General features: G+C 33.4%; 1 protein-coding gene across 2 annotated transcripts; it reads left to right on the top strand.

Annotated features, from left to right (window-relative positions):
* The first annotated feature begins 4741 nt into the window (after positions 1–4741).
* On the top strand, positions 4742–12214 carry LOC21399213 (probable hydroxyacylglutathione hydrolase 2, chloroplastic). Of its 2 annotated transcripts, XM_024169800.1 has the most exons (9): positions 4803–4869; positions 6050–6212; positions 6383–6565; positions 7130–7333; positions 8363–8486; positions 9097–9197; positions 9758–9832; positions 9925–10023; positions 11881–12214. In XM_024169800.1, exons 2-9 carry the CDS (start codon positions 6165–6167, stop codon positions 12025–12027), a joined length of 981 nt encoding a protein of 326 aa, XP_024025568.1. In that variant the 5' UTR covers positions 4803–4869; positions 6050–6164; the 3' UTR covers positions 12028–12214. The 2 variants fall into 2 exon arrangements, with proteins under 2 accessions (XP_010086718.1, XP_024025568.1); XM_010088416.2 differs by lacking the exon at positions 6050–6212 and having other exon boundaries at positions 4742–4869.
* The last annotated feature ends 7083 nt before the right edge of the window (positions 12215–19297 follow it).

Raw genomic sequence — 19297 nt, 5'->3', positions numbered from 1 at the left:
TACTACGAGTTAGATCTAAGTTTTGACTGTGAAACCTAAATCCTGGGGCATCTAAACGCTGAAGACTTCCTCACAGTGGCGCAAAACCAATTCCATCAGCACGTACCCAACTATCTCCCCACGAATCTGGCCCCTTCGCGTGATCTCCCCACCTCCTTCAACATCAGTGGCTCTCAAGTCATGATGAAAATCAAAATACCTGTTGATGTTCAAATATGACACAATACCATGTGCGGCTGCGTGTGGTGATCAGACTCTCCTTATCTATCGGAGTTGGTCGGCCTCACCGGTCTCATGTTCTTCTGTCCGGGATAGAGTATAGCACCATCTTGCACCAATTGAATACAAGGGAGCTTCAGAGTTAGGGATACTAGTGTGATGCCTGCCAACAACTCTCTAATGCTCAAGTCAGTATTCTGCTTGAGAGCAATAAATGAGTTGACAGAGTTAGATAGAGAAAATGTACATACCTCAATAAATGACCTTAGGAGGAATTTAGTGGATGTTTAATTGGTAGATTCGTACCATGATTTGAATCATGATTCGTGGTTCACTACAGTGTTTTCTCTCACAAAAATACACGTAAACTGAGAATGATTCTGAATTTATGAACCAAACGTCCACTTATAGTTTGCTGTTGAAACCGGGTCAAACTTGAAACCCGTGGGGCCCTTATTAGGACTGTGTATAGGTGTCATTGATCCACACCAGTCGTGCTGGTTGTCCAAATTGAGGGTGGAGATGATTTCTAACTGGAGATAATGTACAAAATCCCTTTCCCTTCACGTTTTCACGGTGTATGGCTAAGGAATGGTCGTGCCGGGCTCCTACTAATCCGGTGACGCCGGTGAACAGGATAGGAGGTTTTGCTAAGCTGTTCGGCATAGCTGACAAATGTTGTTCGACATCTACAACTGTTCGGCATAGTGACGGGCGAAAAGGAGATCGGCGAACTAGTGCTGATCAGACCACCAACAGCAGCGCCCAGTATGCCTGGCCGACTTGTCAGATAGGCGTGCTCTAGCTGATCAGAGCTGGTCGGCCTCACCGGTCTCATGTTCTTCCGTTCGAGAACGAGTAGCACCATCCTGCACCAATTGGATACAAGGGAGCTTCAGAGTTAGGGACACCAGTGTGGTGCTTGCCAACAGCTCTCTAATGTTCAAGTCAGTATTCTGCTCGAGAGCAATAAATGAGTTGGCAGAGTTAAATAGAGAAAATGTCCATACCTCAATAAATGACCTTAGGAGGAATTTAGCGTGCGTTTAATTGGTAGATTCGTATCATGATTTGAATCATGGTTTGTAATTAATTGCAGTATTTTTTCTCACAAAAACACACGTAAATCGAGAATGGTTCTGAATAATGATTCTAAATCTATGAACCAAACTTCCACTTATAGTTTTCTGTTGAACCCGGGTCAAACCTAAAACCCGTGGGGCCCTCGTGTATGGTCGTACAGTCCTATTAGGATCGTGTATAGGTGTCATTGATCCACACCGATCGTACTGGTTGTCCAAATGGAGGGTGGAAATGATTTCTAACTGGAGATCATGTACAAAATCCCTTTCCCTTCACGTTTTCCATGGTGTAGGGCCAAGGAATGGTCGTGCCGGGCTCCTACTAGTCCAGTGACGCCGGTGAACAGGATAGGAGGTTTGGCTAAGTTGTTTGGCATAGCTGACAAATGTTGTTCGACATCTACAACTGTTCGGCATAGTGACGGGCAGAAAGGAGATCGGATAAATCTGAAGACGAGGGTTTGCCCTTGTGTTTTACACTAATGGGGATCATGCTTTTTTCCCCAAGGCCATTTTTGTTGGCTTATTGGAAGATCAGAAAATATAAATAAAAAAGGTCGTCAAAAAATGACTTTTCTTTGATTAATCGTTTGGGCCCTTTTATCGGCCGTATAGTGTCTATTTTAATTATTATTTTTTTATTTTCCTTCTTTTTTCCACCTATCTTTTTTATTTTTACGTTTCTCTCCTCCACATTTAGCCAAATTCTTTTTACGTGAAATGTTTCTTTTTTATTTTCCTTGTTTCTTTTCCCGTCTGTATAGTGTCTATTTTAATTATTTTTTTAATTTTCCTTCCTTTTTCTATCTATCATTTTTATTTTTATCTTGACCTTTTTTCATTCTTATCATTTTATCTTATTATACATTATTTTTTTCCCCCAAATACGACCTTAATAAATATCTTTTTATTTTTACGTTTCTCTCCTCCACATTTAGCCAACTTTTTTTTTAACGTGAAATGTTTCTTTTTTTCTTTTTTATTTTCCTTGTTTCTTTTCCCGATTTTGTTTTTTTATCCTCACATTTTTTCTATCTTTCTTTGAAATTTTTTATTATTTTCAGCTGTAGTTTACGTTTTTTCTATTTTTTCCCAACAATTTGTATAAGAATTATTTTAAAACAAACTAGTTGTAAAAAAATTTATGCAGACAAATTCGTCCTATTTTAATAAAAACATTGATTTAATTGATTTGTACATGATTTAACTGGTTTGTATGTATAATAGATATTTTTTTATATTGACCTCTTTTTAAATAAAAGTAATAGTTTAACTTATTTGTATATGATTAAATTAGTTTTAGATCATAATGTTAATTTTTATGTTATATTGACACCAAAAGATATTCAATATTTTTTAATTTGTACTCTAATACATTATAAAGTTGTTCTTTTGCAACGAAACTAAAAAAAAATTTGAATTCGAGTTACAACTTTATTAAAATTCATGTTTTTTTGTAAAATTTGAGTTTGAACTCGAGTTTAAACTCGAGTTTGGGGCTATTTTATCTTGTTTATTTTTCATTCTCCTTCAACTCGAGTTCATAAACTCGAACTCAAGTTAATGAACAATATTTTTTTTATTCTTAAAAATGCCATAATTTTTTCATTTTAATTTTGATTGAGGTGATTTTTTTTCTATGCATTCACAACGAAAAGACGAATAAAACCTCACCTATATACCATATTAAAAATTTTCATCACCATTGAGTTTTTATTAAAATACTATCTAAATACAAATTTAAGTTTTGACACACCCAAACACAAACTCAAAAAGATTCTCAATTCAAATCATAACTCAAATGTGTATATACAAACACAAACTCAAGTTACAACTTCAACTCAAGTTATAACTCAAAATCATCACTCAAATCACCATAGCTCAAAAATGCAAAAGAAGAACCTCTATGTTATTTCAAATACAACTACTTTTTTGTCATAATCATTAAACTTTATAAAAATAAATTTTTAATTTTAAAATAACTTAAAAATGTCAATGTTGTATAGTTGTAGGCATAGTTTGGTGGTAATTCTACACCTCTACTACACTGGTGACGTGTTCGAATACTCCACCTCCAAATGCAAAAAAATAAAAAATAAAAATAAAAAAATAAAAAAAAATAAAAAATGCCAATGTCCTAATGACTATGCAAAAAGGTTAATACAACAATCAATAGCAATTAAGGTATCTCTATAAAATTTATGACCGAAGATAACTTTATTATAAAATCGTAACTCATACATGAACACAACTAACCCAACAAGGCCCTAGACCTATGTTCCTTCTTCGAGCCTGTTTGGTTCATAAATTAGAATCACGAGATTATAACTATTTTCGATTTACGTGTATTTTTTATGAGAGAAAATACTGTAGCGAATCATGAACCATGATTCGAATCAGAGAACGAATCCTCCAACCAAACGGGTTCTTTGTTCCCTAGTAAATGGTGTATTAGCATGCCACGTAATTTAAAAAATTTGAAAATTTTTCTAATTTTTTTGGAAAGGAAAAATTTTTCTAATTAACATCACCATCATGCTTATTAATTAAATGACAAGAAAAAATAATATTTTCAGCAAAAAAAAGCGTTTGCAATTAATAATGTGGTAGATTTTAGGTGTAGTAGTTTTAATAATTATGGCTAAACAATTATTGAAGAGTAAATTAAAAAAGAGAAAGACGAGTAGGTAAAATTAAAATTAAAAAATAATTCAAATGTCAAGATTTAATTGAATGAGTATACTGCATAAACATTATGATATAGTACATTACTCAATAATTTCTTTGAAAAAATACTGAAAATTGGACAGTTGACCTGAATATTTTTGGCAACTTTGCAAAACCTATTTACATTTTTTTTCTTTTGTGATTGTGAATTTTTTTTTGTCCTTTTATAGTCATATATTAGTGGACGTTTAGTTTATTAATTTAAAATTTTTTATTTTACATGTATTTTTTATAAAAAAAATACTATAAAAAATTATAAATCATAATTTAAAATACATATAAACATCCCGTTAAATTCTCTATCGATCATTAATCAATATTTCTCTCTTTTGAAAAAAATAAAGAAAAGAAAAACCACAAATGAGATACACGTGTAGGGCACAAAATGCCACTCGCGTGTGAGTCTATCTTCACCACTTGGAAAATAAAAAAATAACAAAAATAAAAAAGGAAAAATTAATAAAGTTGGACGCGTAGTGTCAGCGTGGCGGGGAAAAAACAAAAATAAAAAAGTATTTTTTTCTTTCCTTTTTTTTTCCCTAATTTTTTTTTTCTATTTTCTATTGATTCTTTTTTTAAATTCTCTCTCTAAGTCCTCAACTGCCTAAAGTGCCAACCCACAAGCATTTCTTCTCTCTCTCTCTACAGTTCGATTGCTGAAAAAGGAAAAGGTTTCTCTCTCTCTCTATATATATATATATATATATCTCTTTATCTCTCTATCTCTATATCTCTCTACAATTCCATTGCTGAAAAAGGAAAAGGTTGAGAGAGGAGGTGGGAGGTGATGCAGATGATCTCCAAGGCCTCCTCTGCAATGGCCTCCTTCCCTTGCTCTCGGGTCTGTTTTATCTCTCCTCTCTCTCTCTCTCTCTCTCTCTCTCTTCTTTTTGTTGAGCAAATTTGTGATTTTACATCTTCTTTTTTCGGTTGGGGAATTATTAATATAAACTAATGCGTGTGGGAATTCAATTGGGGATGTCGGAGCTTTTTATTTTATTTTTATTTTCTTCTGCGTGTCTAGTCTGGTTTTAGAATTAATTCGCATGGTCATCTCCGTTTTGTCGATTTCTTATTTTTCTGCTTTGTGTGATTATTATTATTTTTTTCCCTTTTTGTATGCTTGCCAATTTGGATCTTCATTTCGTTTTCTTAATTCTTTCTCCTATATATATTTTTTTAATCTTTTTTAAGTACTAATAATACCTTTAGAGATATATGTAATTGATGTGTGTTTTAGAGGCTTCCCAGGTTTGAATAGATTTGCTTCATATTTTACAGCAAAAAAAAAAAAAAATTTGGGAAAGTAATCTAATAATATTGATATAAGTTAGAGGTTGATTTTAGGTGTAAAAAACAAGAGACATAGTTGAGACTATAGAGGACTTGGATGTTTAGTTGGAGGATTCAAATCATGATTTGAATCATGGTTCATAGTTCGCTACAGTATTTTCTCTCACAAAAAATACACGTAAATCGAAAATGATTTTAATCACATGATTTTAATCCATGAACCAAACGTTGGTCATCTCCGTTATGTCGATTTCTTTATTTTTCTGCTTTGTGTGATTATTTTTTTTTTCTCTTTTTGTATGGTTGCCAATTTGGATCTTCATTTCGTTTTCTTAATTCTTTCTCCTATATATATTTTTTAATCTTTTTTAAGTACTAATAATTCCTTTAGAGATATATGTAATTGATGTGTGTTTTAGAGGCTTCCCAGGCTTGAATAGATTTGCTTCATATTTTACAGCAAAAAAAAAAAAAAAAAAAAAAAAAAAAAATTTGGGAAAGTAATCTAATAATATAAAGTGATATAAGTTAGAGGTTGATTTTAGGTGTAAAAAACAAGAGACATAGTTGAGACCATATAGGACTTGTTAGTGAAGAAGACGCTTTTTCACTGTTAGACCTTTTTCTTTTTGTTTTTCTTTCGTTTATTTTTATATGTTTTCTGATAGTTGGTTCTTCAAAACCCACCTCTTTAGATGAAAATGTATTTTATGGTTTTGTGTTTGTAGTAAGGTGGACTCTTGGAGAGGTGTTGACTTTAGATTTAGGACAATACATCACTTGTGAATTAGGTAAACGGCGTTTTGAACTTTTGAAACCAAATCTTGATCTATCTTTGGCTGAATGAAGAATGTTTACAAATCCGTGACATTGTCGTTTGTTAAGAAGAAGGTAGGAACTGAAATAAGTTGGGGTTTTTTTGTTTTTTTTAATAAATAATTTTACTGTCTGTGCCCGAGTAATTGGTTTCAACATAAATATTTGTTTTACTCTTTTACTCCTTTCAAAAGCGAAGCTTCAAATTTTGGTGACTGGGTTGTGACTACTTTTTTATGCTTTAGGTGAGGAGTGGGCTATGTGTATGGCCGGGCATGCGGCAACTTTGCCTCAGAAAGGGCTTGTTGTACGGATTTATGCGGTTGTTCTCTTCGCCATTAAAGACTTTACGCGGAGCTAGTCGATCTCTTCGAGTTGATCAATTTTGCAGTGTTGTTAATATGTCATCCACATTGCAAATTGAATTGGTGAGTCTCCTGTTTATTTTCTGAATTGCAAAGCGTTGACTGCTTGGATGCTCTTCTTTTAAGGCAATGATTTTGGATTCATATTTATGCTTGTATCAATGAAAAGAAGTTTTCTTATTAAAAAGAAAAGATTCGCATTTATGTTTTTGTTCTTTGGCAAAATCCCACTTTTTCCATTTTCTCTTGTTTGACTTTAATGGTATAGATACAGTGTGGTAGCGGATATTTCTCTGCTTGGTTTTAGTTTCTTGACTGTTATTACACTAGCGGTTTTGCCCTCATATTTGAGGCACAACCTGTTGCACTGTAGAAAGAATTGAAAGTATTTTTACGGAGCTGGAACTAGTGAACCACTAAACAACGAGTTGACTGTGTAATATTTGTTTCGCAAGGTTATAATTAATGAATGATTTGTGGGTACAACATATACATATACGCGTGCATATTCGGCCACTCTTAGATGAATGTATATCTGCAAATGTGTGTACTATCCAAATTGTAACTTCAATTAGGACATCAGTTGAGCAACAGCAAGGCTAAAATCATACATCTTTTCTTTTTTAGGTACCATGCCTTAGGGATAATTATGCATATCTCTTACATGATGTGGATACTGGCACTGTTGGTGTTGTCGATCCTTCTGAAGCTGTGCCTGTTATTGATGCTTTGAGTAAGAAAAATAGAAATTTGACATATATACTAAACACTCATCATCATCATGATCATACTGGTGGTAATGCAGAGTTGAAAGCAAGGTATGGAGCTAAGGTATGATGACACTAACTTACGGTCGTCTTTTTTTCCTCCTTTACTCACATGTTTATCTCTATTTCTTTTCCTATTAAAGACTTTAGTAGGTCTATGCATAGTATGGACCATTGACCAATCATGGCTACTTATAAAATAATACTAGGAACCAAAGACCAGACAGAATAGTAGATATAATCTAAATTGTCCTATTTTTCCAAATCAGTCCAACTCGTTCTATTGTCTCAGGATATGTCTTATGACAATTTAAGTGTTTCAAATTCGGATAGTTTTTAATGTTATGTAGGAATCTAAAACTATTTACTGGCTGGTAATCGAAAAGTTCTCCCCATTTTTGCTCATTTTGTTTGCGCAATCTTCCTCAAGATGATAAATCATCAAGAAAATAGAAATAACAAAAAGGAGCATCTATTTATGGAACATAAAGTTTGGAAAGGAGTAGGAAATTTCAATTTTATATTAGACGATAACGACACGTGTTTACTGTTTATTGGTTAGTGTCCAATCAAGTGTAAAAAGTAACAGTAAAGTCTAAAACGTAATGTAATTTGCCAAACCATGTATTTCAGCAGTCATATTTACTGTCAGTTTTCTTTATATTGAACCATAGTGCGTTGATAAACTTGTTTCCTTAGATGGTATGAGTCAATATTTACAGTTGGAGTGTTGGACTACTGGCCAACCACGCATTTCTAAATTTTAATTAATAAGTAGAGGTCTTCTAATCCAGTAAGAGCCGCGCCATAGAATTATAAACAAATGTAGAAGAGCGGGAAATGGTGCATCATTTTTAAGTAACAGCTTGCTGTGGATTTGACTGATTCCATACTGCTGATAGTTTAATGCTGAGATCTTTCTCTTCTTTTATGTCTTAAGCTTATAGCTAGACTGATTCTTGAAATTATGTTATTTTTACTTTCATAAGGGTCAAAGTTTTTGGATATAAATTTTCTCCTTTCTGTTTACTGACCCAAATTTTCTGTGTAGATAAGCTTTATGAATGATACTACATTCATTTGTTTCCTGCAGGTAATTGGCTCAGCAATGGACAAAGAGAGGATTCCAGGTATTGATATAGTTCTGAATGATGGAGACAAGTGGATGTTTGCCGGCCATGAGGTGCATGTTATGGAAACTCCTGGTCATACAAGAGGTTGTATCTCATTACTATATGTTCTAAATTTTTATTTTAAATAACCATAAAACTATCTAATTGTTGTAGCTATAACTACTAAATTTCCGCTTTCTTGTTCCAAGGTGTTAATGGAATCCAATTAATAATTTTATCAAATGCACTCTCCATTCCCTTTTTGCTACTTGTCTCTATTTCTTCAATCTTGTCAATGTTTATCTTGGAACTTCCCTTGGTATTTCATTGATGCTTTCCTCCCAATCTCCCTTAGTCATGATGGTGGAAACCTGTTTACAAATAATAACATCCTAATGCTAGAAGAAGCATATATTTTTTAGGAAAATTCCAGCCTTTTTGAGAGAAATCCTGGATAAAGATGCCCATCACGACATTCTACATGGTTTGAGAAAAATTACTGGATTTTCAAGAACGTCTCCAAATGAAGCTTTTCTTCTACAAAGGACGCAATATTGGGCATCTTTGTGTGCCTTAAAGCCTTATTTCATATTTATAGGATGCCACCTGCTAAAACGTGATATATTGGACATTAGGAGAGGTCATCTTCCATTCTATGAGATCCCCCTATGCTCATGTCTGACTTTTGCTCTTTTCTTTTCTTTTGTTTTTCCAGGTCATATCAGCTTTTATTTTCCAGGATCAGGTGCAATCTTCACTGGAGATACGTTGTTCAGCTTATCATGTGGCAAACTGTTCGAAGGAACCCCTGAACAGGTAGATCTTAGCTTTCATTATTATGTTTCTGTCTTGTAGGTTCTCCAAAAATAAAAATGATAATGGTTCTCTGTATATTTGAGCTCATTCATTTTCTATCTCAAGTCTCATGCCTTTGGTTGTAAAAATTGTGACATAATTATTAAAATTATGAGGTGGAGTTGTATTGAGTGCCTTTAAATTTATGCTATTCAAGATGGAGACTTTCACAAGTCAATATTTGTCTTCACCAAACTTGTTTGAAGCACAGCATGTGTCGACATATTGCTAATCTTTTGATCTTTGTTTTCTTCTGGTTTAGTGTTTCTTCTCTTTTGGAGATGTTCATCTTCTGATTTTTTACATTTTTATCATTGGAATTTGGTAAATATATATAAAAAAAAAAGTAGAGAAATGATATGCTCGTATTTTTCATTGTCTAACGTTTTTTCTTTTCTTGATAATATGGAGTGCTTATAATTGGAAAGAAAAGAATTTTAAGGGTTATAGTTATGCCTTCTGAAACTATTATTATTATTGCTATTTTGTGTATTTTGACAGTTAGCTTATCTATGCTGCAGATGCTATCTTCTCTTAAAAAGATCACGTCTTTGCCAGATGACACAAATGTATACTGTGGTCATGAGTATACGCTGGTAAGCCATTTTGTATTTCCTCATTTTCCTTTCTGACTGTGTCTCTTCATATCCAAAAACAATTGTCTCATCACAAGACATTCACTTTACAGAGTAATTCAAAGTTCGCGTTGTCTATAGAGCCCGAGAACGAGGCACTTCAATCATACGTTGCGTATGTAGCTCATCTTCGCACCAAGGGCTTACCTACGGTACCTTCTTGCAAATCCTTTTCCTTGAACTTTTTTTTTTTCATTTTTTTTTTTATTTTGGTGGTCCCATCAAAGATAATAAGTTCTGGAAACTTTTCTGATCAATCAAGACAAATTGAATATTCCATCCTATCAACACATTTGTGTCTTGCAAGTGAGAATGTGTGAAAAAAATTCGGTTATCAATGTCATGTCTAGCTTAGTAATAGATAATTGTCCTTTTTTTAATCCCGTAGAATGATTTTATCATGTTAGCATGCTGATGTGTTTGGGTCTTTCACTCTACAATTCACATTGTGAATTGGGGGAAGATATTTTACAACTTGACTTGGTTGGGTACATGTGAAATGGGTATGGGTTGTTTGGAACTACTCTATACATTGGTTATACCATGTCAATGTTGAAAGTGTTACTGCGGTAATTGAGCAATAATGATGACTGAAACTTTGACAAGAGGTTTACGTGGGAATGTTTCTTAGGTGTCTGTTATTTAATTAGTTTTAGGGTGTTAGGATCCTGGTTGAGTCCCACATTGCTAAAGTATGGGCTTAGCATGTGGGTTTATAATCACTTAGGCACCCTCTCCCTACAAGCTAGCTTTTGGGGATGAGTTCTACCTAAGGGTTATAACATAGGGTTATTTAGGATTTTATTGACTATTTCATACCCATTTTGAGCTCATGTAAAATGTTCTCAACGTTGTACTCAGATTTCTATTTCGTATAAAATTTATGATTTTGAGCACTTAATGACAACTTTAGTAATTGTGAAGTCCTAAAGAGTGAACAAGTTGATAATCTGTAAAGAATCAAATTGTCATTTTAAGTCGCGATTTAAATTTGATATGAAATTGAAATTCAAAGATACAATGTTGAGAACACTCCCAAATGCATGAAAATATATTTTGTATAAGCTTAAAATGCAAGGTATAAATGTTACTACAAGCACCTCCACTAAATATCACACAAATTCACGTTCGTTGGCCCTCTTAAAACCGTACTGCACTTTTTAAATTTAAAACCGTACTGCACTTTTTAAATTATCATCTGTCCGCTGTTCTCAGATTGTGGGCAGCAGTGATTAGGAATTCAATCAAAATTTTAGGATGGGCAGGATAATGCAAAAATTTAAACATAAACAGTAGACGCGTTGTGTTGGAACTGTGGCCAAGGGAGACGGGGGGTTATCAATCCCTTGAGGTAAGAGGGCCAAAAAAGGGTAGGTTTTGCGGTCATATTACAAGTGATGGTTCAAAAGTAAAGACACCATTTCCTAATAGTATGAGGCTTTTTAAGGTAAACCTCAAGAACAGAATGCCCAGAGCTTTCAACATCATACCATGTAAAAATGTGGACGATAAGCGATACGATGCCTGGCAAGGTTATAATTGATGATTCCCAAGTAAGGACACCATCTTGATAGTAAGGCTCTTGGGGGCAATGTTGAAGAGAAGCTGTGCAGCTTTGGGGCCAAAGCAGACAACATACTAAGTGAAGATGTGGGTCGCTAAGAGAAAAGGAGATAAATATATCTTAAAAGTGCATGAGTCAGGGTTTCTATCATTTACTCTTGATTAATAACCATTTTTAATCAAATAACAATACTAGTAAAAGGGTATAAATTAAGAATGAGGGGTAAAGATTCTAAAAAATGGCAATTAGACAAGTTGGGGTGTTCTTTGTGCGTCTTTTTTTTTTTTTTTTATTTTATTTTAATGTTTTGTATATTTATTTATTTATTTTTGTTGGGAAAGAATTTCCGGGTGCCTTTTTGTTTGTCTTTTTTCCCCCCTTTTAACTTGGGAGTTTTTCTCTTTTTGTACTTATCCCAAGTTTCAACTATTTTATGGTGCATCAGATTCCAACTATACTAAAACTGGAGAAGGCGTGTAACCCATTTCTCCGCACGTCAAGTAGAGAGATTCGGCAATCATTAAACATTCCCTCCACAGCTACTGATGCAGAAGCTTTGGGTGTCATTCGTGAAGCAAAGGATAATTTTTGATTTGTATTTTGTAGATATATCTCATTCATCTTTGAAATAAAACCTGTCCATATTCTTAAATAGCTTTTCATTTTGGATTTGTTATTAAGCTAGACCATACATTTGTTACTTTTGGTTTTTTTATTTTTTATTTTTTTTTATTTTTAAGATAATGAAAATATGAGTTGTTGCACGGACAGTTTACAAACTTGGCATTTAAGTGAGTCTCAGGTTGAAGTCCACCACCCGGGAAAATGTGGTGTGGAATTTCCCTTCTGTAGTCCATAAATCATCCTCTTTTTAGCAGCCGTTTTTTTGATCGGGTGATTAGCAAATTATAATATGATTTTTAAAACAACAATAAAACATGTAGTTTATAGTATAACTTAATATCTTAAATTGAAAACTCAAAAATATCCCTTGACCATGATCTCTCCCTCCCCCTCTAGAATTTTATGTTATTTAGAAAATAGGATAATTTATATTGGAGCCTCATTATGTATGCATATGATAAGTGCAGGACCGACTCAAGTCTAAAAATTTTATGCGTGAGTTTTCTAGCATGTCTCGTTTAAGAGAAAAAAACAGCTTTTTTTTTTTAAAAAAGTTTTTTCATGCTTTTTATTGACACTAGTTTTGAGCACGCGTGAATCATTTAAAATAATAGTCATATTAATGTTTTTTTAAAAAAAATATTGCAAATTTTGGTTCAAACCTGTAATGTTAGGGAAAATCGAATAATTAATAAGTAAAATTAATTAAAAAATTTTCATAATTACGCTATTAGATCTATTAGAAAATATAAGTTCATAGCTTATAATTTTTAAGCTTCGGCATTGATTACGCGAAACGTTAATAAGAGAATATGAGAATCTTGAGTATTAAAGCAAAATACAAAGTCGGGGATTTTCATGGAAAATCTCATTGTCAAGTTTTATGATTTGAGAATTTGTGAAATTATAAAATAAATTCTAAAATTTTGTACTAAATATTCAAACTAGACTTCATGGCTCCTAGGAACAAAATAAATCGGTTGATAATTCTCACGCGATTTAAGGTGAAAAAATCTAAAATAATAACTTGACAATTTTAATTATTAAAATTTTCAAGTACATTATGATATTAGCAGTGTGCCGAGAAACACTTTAATTACACTCAAAAGGTCTCTAATTACCAGTTAGTTAAATCAGAATTACGCGAATAACATTTTCGATAGAAAAATACTACCCGAGCTCGAGAATTGACACTGTCAGTGACTAACTCATTACCAAAATATAGAAAAGAATCAAGTTTAGAGTTTATTTAAATCTAGGAATAATTTTAAGATTTAAAACAGTCCAATTTTAATACACAATTAAGAATTTAAACCGATATCGAATTATTTAGATAATAGTGACATACTGTAAGTAAGTAGTAGAAAAGGACCTGTCGAAAAACGGGTGATGGTTTTGCACTGTTTTTTAGTCCAAAAAAAAAAGAAGAGGAGAACAGAATGAGTACTCAGCAAACTACGGTAAAGAAGGCCAATCAGAAGCAAGTCCAACAATGAAGGCTGGAATTTTTTTTTTCCGATTTCCAGGTATGAGCTCGAAGCTCTGATACCATGTAGAAAACAATGATCAGATTGTATTAATCTTAATTCCATTACAGCTATGTTACGAGGCTATATATAGCCATCTGAATCACAATACAAACAAAGAAAAGGTCACACAGATTTAACTATTGACACCCTAAAATCAGCCTAAAATTAAGGATTCTAACAGTACATAGCTATAGACTTTTCAACGAAACATATATGTTTTTCCATATGAAATATGAAAATGAAAGAAACCAAACTTTATGTATTTAGGTGTTGCCTTATTTAGCTTTTTATAGAGTAATTAATCCTAAATCATTAGAGGACGTTTGGTTGGAGGATTCAAACCATTTTCGATTTACGTGAATTTTTTGTAAGAGAAAATACTGTAGCGAATCATGAATCATGATTCGAATTAGGAAACGAATCCCTCTACCAAACATCCTATAAAGTCAAGTGTTAGAGGAATTAAAAATATTTTTATAGGATATGCTGATAATTCTAAGACTTATAGATTATTAAATTTAGATTCTAATATAATTGTGGAATCAAGAGATGTTGAATTTATATAATATAAATTTATTCTTGATTCTTTCACTGAATTGGAATTTAATGTTGATCAATCATGTGTTAATACTCCTAGAACCACCACTAATAACAAAAGGAAAGAGTTTATGACATCTTTCGAATCGAGGAGAAGTCAACGTGAAAGAGAAGAAAAGAACTTAACACTTGATTTTATTTCACCTCAAGCTTTAAACTTAGCACCTGATTTTATTTCACCTCAAGCTTTAAACTTTTTAGTTGGAGATAGAAATGATGTACTTAATAAAATACCATTATTACTTTATGTGGAAGAAGATCTAAAGACATTTAATGAAGCTATGTCTTCAAGGGATGCCTCCTTTGGGAGAGCAGTCATGAATGATGATGGATTCGATTATGTTGAATCAAACTTGGATCTTGGTTGATCTCCTTCCGAAATCGAAACCAATAAGTAACAAATGGGTGTTTAGAAGAAAGTACAACACTGATAGTCATATACAAACATGTAAGGCTAGATTGGTAGCCAAAGGGTTTAAACAAAAGTGTGGTATAGACTACTTTGATACATATGCTCCGGTAGCTAGATTGACATCAATAAGAGTACTATTTGCAATCGCATCGATACACAATTTACATGTGCATCAAATGAATGTTAAAATAGCTTTTCTAAATGGTCCGGTAGCTAGATTGACATCCATACTCCTGTAGCTACCATACTTTGATACATATACTCCGGCAGCTAGATTTACATTCATAAGAGTGCTATTTTCAATTGCATCGATATACAATTTACATGTGCATCAAATGGATATTAAAATAGCTTTTCTAAATGGTGATCTTGATGACGAAATCAATGTGGAACAACTCGAAGGGTTTGTATTGCCTGAAAATGAAAAGAAGGTTTGCAAGTTAGTCAAGTCGCTTTATGGTTTAAAGCAAGCACCAAAACAATGGCATGAGAAATTTGATAACGTCATTTTATCTCATGGTTTTAAGCATAATAATGCAGATAAAAGCATATATTCTAAATTTACAAATGATTTTGGTGTAATTAATATGTTGATGACTTGCTTATTTTTAGAACAAATATGCACGAGGTAAATGACACCAATAAGTATATAACTTCACAATTTAAGATGAAAGATTTTGGTGAGGTAGATACTATCTTACGTGTGAAAGTGAGGAAGCACAGTGAGAGTAACTCATTGTGTCAATATCATTATATTGAGAAGATGCTTTTTAACTTCAATTATTTGAAGTTTAAAGAAGTAAATACCCCATATGGTTCTAGTATTAAATTACTAGAGAATGCAGGCTGAGCGGTGACACAACTTGAATATGCTACTGTAATTGGTAGCTTGATGTATATCATGCATTGTATAAGACCTAAGATAGCATTTGCAGTATGCAAAATGTCTAGTTCACGAGTAACCCAGGTGTTGAACATTAGAATGCAATTGGTAGAGTACTTGGTTATCTTAAAAGAACCAATAATTTGGGTTTATCATATAATGATTATCCGGCGGTACTTGAAGGGTACTCAGATGCAAGTTGGATAACAAGTGCTACTGATAACAAATCCACATCCGATTAGATTTTCACAACTGTGAGAGGAGTTGTTTCTTGGGCTTCTAAAAAACAAATGTGCATAACTCATTCTACAATAAAGAGTGAGTTTATAGCACTTACCGCTACGAGTAAAGAAGCGGAATGACTGAGAAATTTATTATTTGATATTGAGTTGTGGCCACAACCGATGTCATCTATTTCTTGTATTACGATAGTAAAGTTACTTTTTCTAGATCTTATAACAAGGTTTATAATGAGAAATCTAGACATATTAGCTTGAGACATGAATATGTGAAACAATTGATAACCGATGGTGTTATCAATATTATTTATGTTAGGACTAATAAGAACCTAGTGGATCCCTTGACAAAAGGTCTATCAGAGACTTAGTCAAGGAAACATCTAGTGGAATGAGACTGAAACCTTTCTTTGAAAGTCACTGGTAATTGTAACCCAGTTATGTAATAGTTGTACCACTATTCCATAGTCAAAAGGGTAAAAACAAGTCATTGTTATGTGACCTAGTTAGCATCGAAATTTAATTTGTCCTTCTAGGATGCCGGTGCAAAATAGCTACATGGACGAGGTTGAGTGTATACTCTTAATGAAGTTCGAGTCTCGTAGCAGCTAGAGACATGATTCAAAATTTCACCTAAGTGAACATAAGGAATGGTGTCATTCCTAACTAGACTGTGGTTTAGTCTTGTAAATGTCCATGAATCCAAGATAGAGCGTAAGGCTGGAATAATGCTAAACGATTGGAACGGTTTTTGAAGTCTGGGATAACATAAATGTGATGTAATTTTGATATTTGATAAAAAGATAAAGTTTAATGCAAAGCGGACTATTGTCTTATGAATACTTTGAAGTATATTCACTAATTGGAGGTTAAAATCGAAAGATACTTTCTTAAATGTATGTGTTTATCATTGTTAATTATGGATAAATATTACAATCTAGTGGAGGATTGTTAGAGAGATTGTAATATGTCTCATAATTAGTTCACATGTTTTTAATTGAGATAGAGCAAGGAATAGCACAACAAGACAATAAGGAAGCACTGCAGCCAAAGAAACAACACCTTTTCAGGTGCTGGTAGTGCAGCCATAGGTGCTGCAACGCCTATTTGGGGTGGTGCAGCGCCTGCTAGGAAATTCCTGCGTGCGCTATATTGCTTGTGGTGCAGCCCTTCGGGGCCTGTTGCTCTGGTTCATGCGTTGTAGTGGGAAAAAAACATCCGTTACAACGCCAATACTGCAGAAAATAGAGTTTTTGTGTTTTGAGATATGAAACGTTATGAACCGTTGCATCCATTAGTGATATGTTTTCACACATATCTGAACACTTATTAACATAATATATAACTATTGTGATAGATGCATTAATCTATGAAGAGATACATTTACATTGAAAATGTACTTCTATGTGAATAGTTGTGATGTTTGAAGAGGTTGTGTTCGTTCATGAAATGATACATCTGTCTTTATTAATTCATCAAAAAATTTACAGACTTATTTCATGTCCTAAAATAAAATATTATTGCTAGATATTGTGTTCAAAGGTTTGTTGTATCTTGAGGGTAATTTACAATAGAAACTCATTAGGAAACTTTGAGAAGTGAGTGCAAATAAAACCTTAGAGGAACCTTTCAGGTGCTGGCAGTGCAGCCACAGGCGCTGCAATGCCTATTTGGGGCGCTGCAGCGCTGCTAGGAAATTCTTGCGTGCGTTACAATGCTTGTTGTGCAGCCCTTCGGGGCCTGTTGCTCTGGTTCATGTGTTGTAGCGGGAAAAAACATATGTTACAACGCCAATACTGCAGAAAATAGAGTTTTGTGTGATTTTGAGATATGAAACGTTACGAACCGTTGCATCCATTGGTGATATGTTTTCACACATATCTGAACACTTATTAACAGAAGATATAACTGTTGTGATAGATGCATTAATCTATGAAGAGATACATTTACATTGAAAAGGTACTTCTATGTGAATGGTTGTGATGTTTGAAGAGGTTGTGTTCATTCATGAAATGACACATCTGTCTTTATTAATTCTTCAAAAAATTTACAGACTTATTTTATGTTCTGAAACAGAATATTATGTCTAGATATTGTGTTTAAGGGTTTGTTGTATCTTGAGGGTAATTTGCAATAGAAACTTATTAGCAAACTTGGAGAAGTGAGTGCAAATAAAACCTTAGAGGAAAGTATTCCTATACGCCTCAAATCCTCTTATTTTTCTGCATTATTTTCATTCTCTACACTCAAATTCACCAACACATAAATCTACACCACCACCGTCATCGCTGCCACGACTTCAAGCCCACTAGATTTGTCAACACCCTTCAGTGTCACTGAGGTAGTTGTGTCGGAGATCAGAGATCAAAGATTGTTGTCACTGGAAAGTTGTTGAGCAACTTCGATAATTTCTGGAGAGGAGCTCGATAGAGAGGTTGAGTGTATTGGAGAGACTTGTCCTCACCTAGTTGCTCAGGTTTTTTTTTATCTAGATCTAGGAGTTGTTGTTGGGTGGTGAGTGTAGGCAAGGACAATGGTTTGTGCAAGGACTGCCGGATGACGCAAAAATCACGACAGAGGAGGTGAGTGTTTGACGAGTAGAGTGGCAGAGATAGTTTACTGGAGTGAAGGCGGCAAATCCACTGGTGTGGGTCGAAGGAGGTTGACAATTGCGGCAGATAACGAAGAGGAGAGTGGTAGTAAATTGGTGTTTCAACTTTCAAAAGAAAAAAAAAAGAAAGGGCAACTATGAAAAAAGATAATGAAAACATTTTAGAATGGCCATGGGAGGAACGATGATTTAGTCATTTTAATGGAAAAGTTATTTTTGTAGAATGGCCATTCTTTGTGCAAAAACTAACTACACATCATATTTAAACTTTATTCTTTTCCATTCCATTTCTTTCCCCCAACCCTCACGTTTTTTATAGTATAATGGATGGCCAACTAGACTTCACAATATAATAAAATCCATAAGGGGTCGGAATATAAATAATTTAAAGTTTTAAGAGAGAAAAAACACGAAGGTAAAATTAAAATACATCATACATCATACTAAAATTTTAAAATATATTATAGTGTCGTTTATTTTACCAATTTAAATTTTCAGTTCTAAGTTTCTGTAGTAAAAAGTTCTCAGAAAATATCACATCTAACTTTTTCTGTTACAGTGAAAAGTTCTCAGAAAATGTCACATCTCAACTCGAATTGAAACTCGAATCCGCGAAGTGAACGACGCTTATATTTTTATTTTACTTTGCTATTTAACGCGAATAGTTTAACAAATTGCCTATACGTTATAATTTCTCAGGCCTCGTTCATTTTATTGATTCGAGTTTAGAATTCAAATTTTGTTACAGTAAAAAGCTCTCACAAATAGTCACATTTAACTTTTTTACTATAATAAAAAATTCTCATATAAAATCACATCTCAACTCAAATTTTAAATTCAAATAAGCAAAATGAACGAGCCCTAAAATAAAGGAAGCTAGCGTGAAGGTAATTTTTTTTTTTTTTTAACAAAAAGAAAAAAAAAAACTTGTTTGAAGGTCACACCAGCAGGCGGAAGAGGAGAGGGAAAA

The sequence above is a fragment of the Morus notabilis genome, unplaced genomic scaffold (assembly GCF_000414095.1).
Source record: "Morus notabilis unplaced genomic scaffold, ASM41409v2 Scaffold985, whole genome shotgun sequence".
Classification (NCBI taxonomy): domain Eukaryota; kingdom Viridiplantae; phylum Streptophyta; class Magnoliopsida; order Rosales; family Moraceae; genus Morus; species Morus notabilis.
Note: the sequence above shows the minus strand (reverse complement) of the source record. Positions and strands in the feature narration are given on the sequence as shown.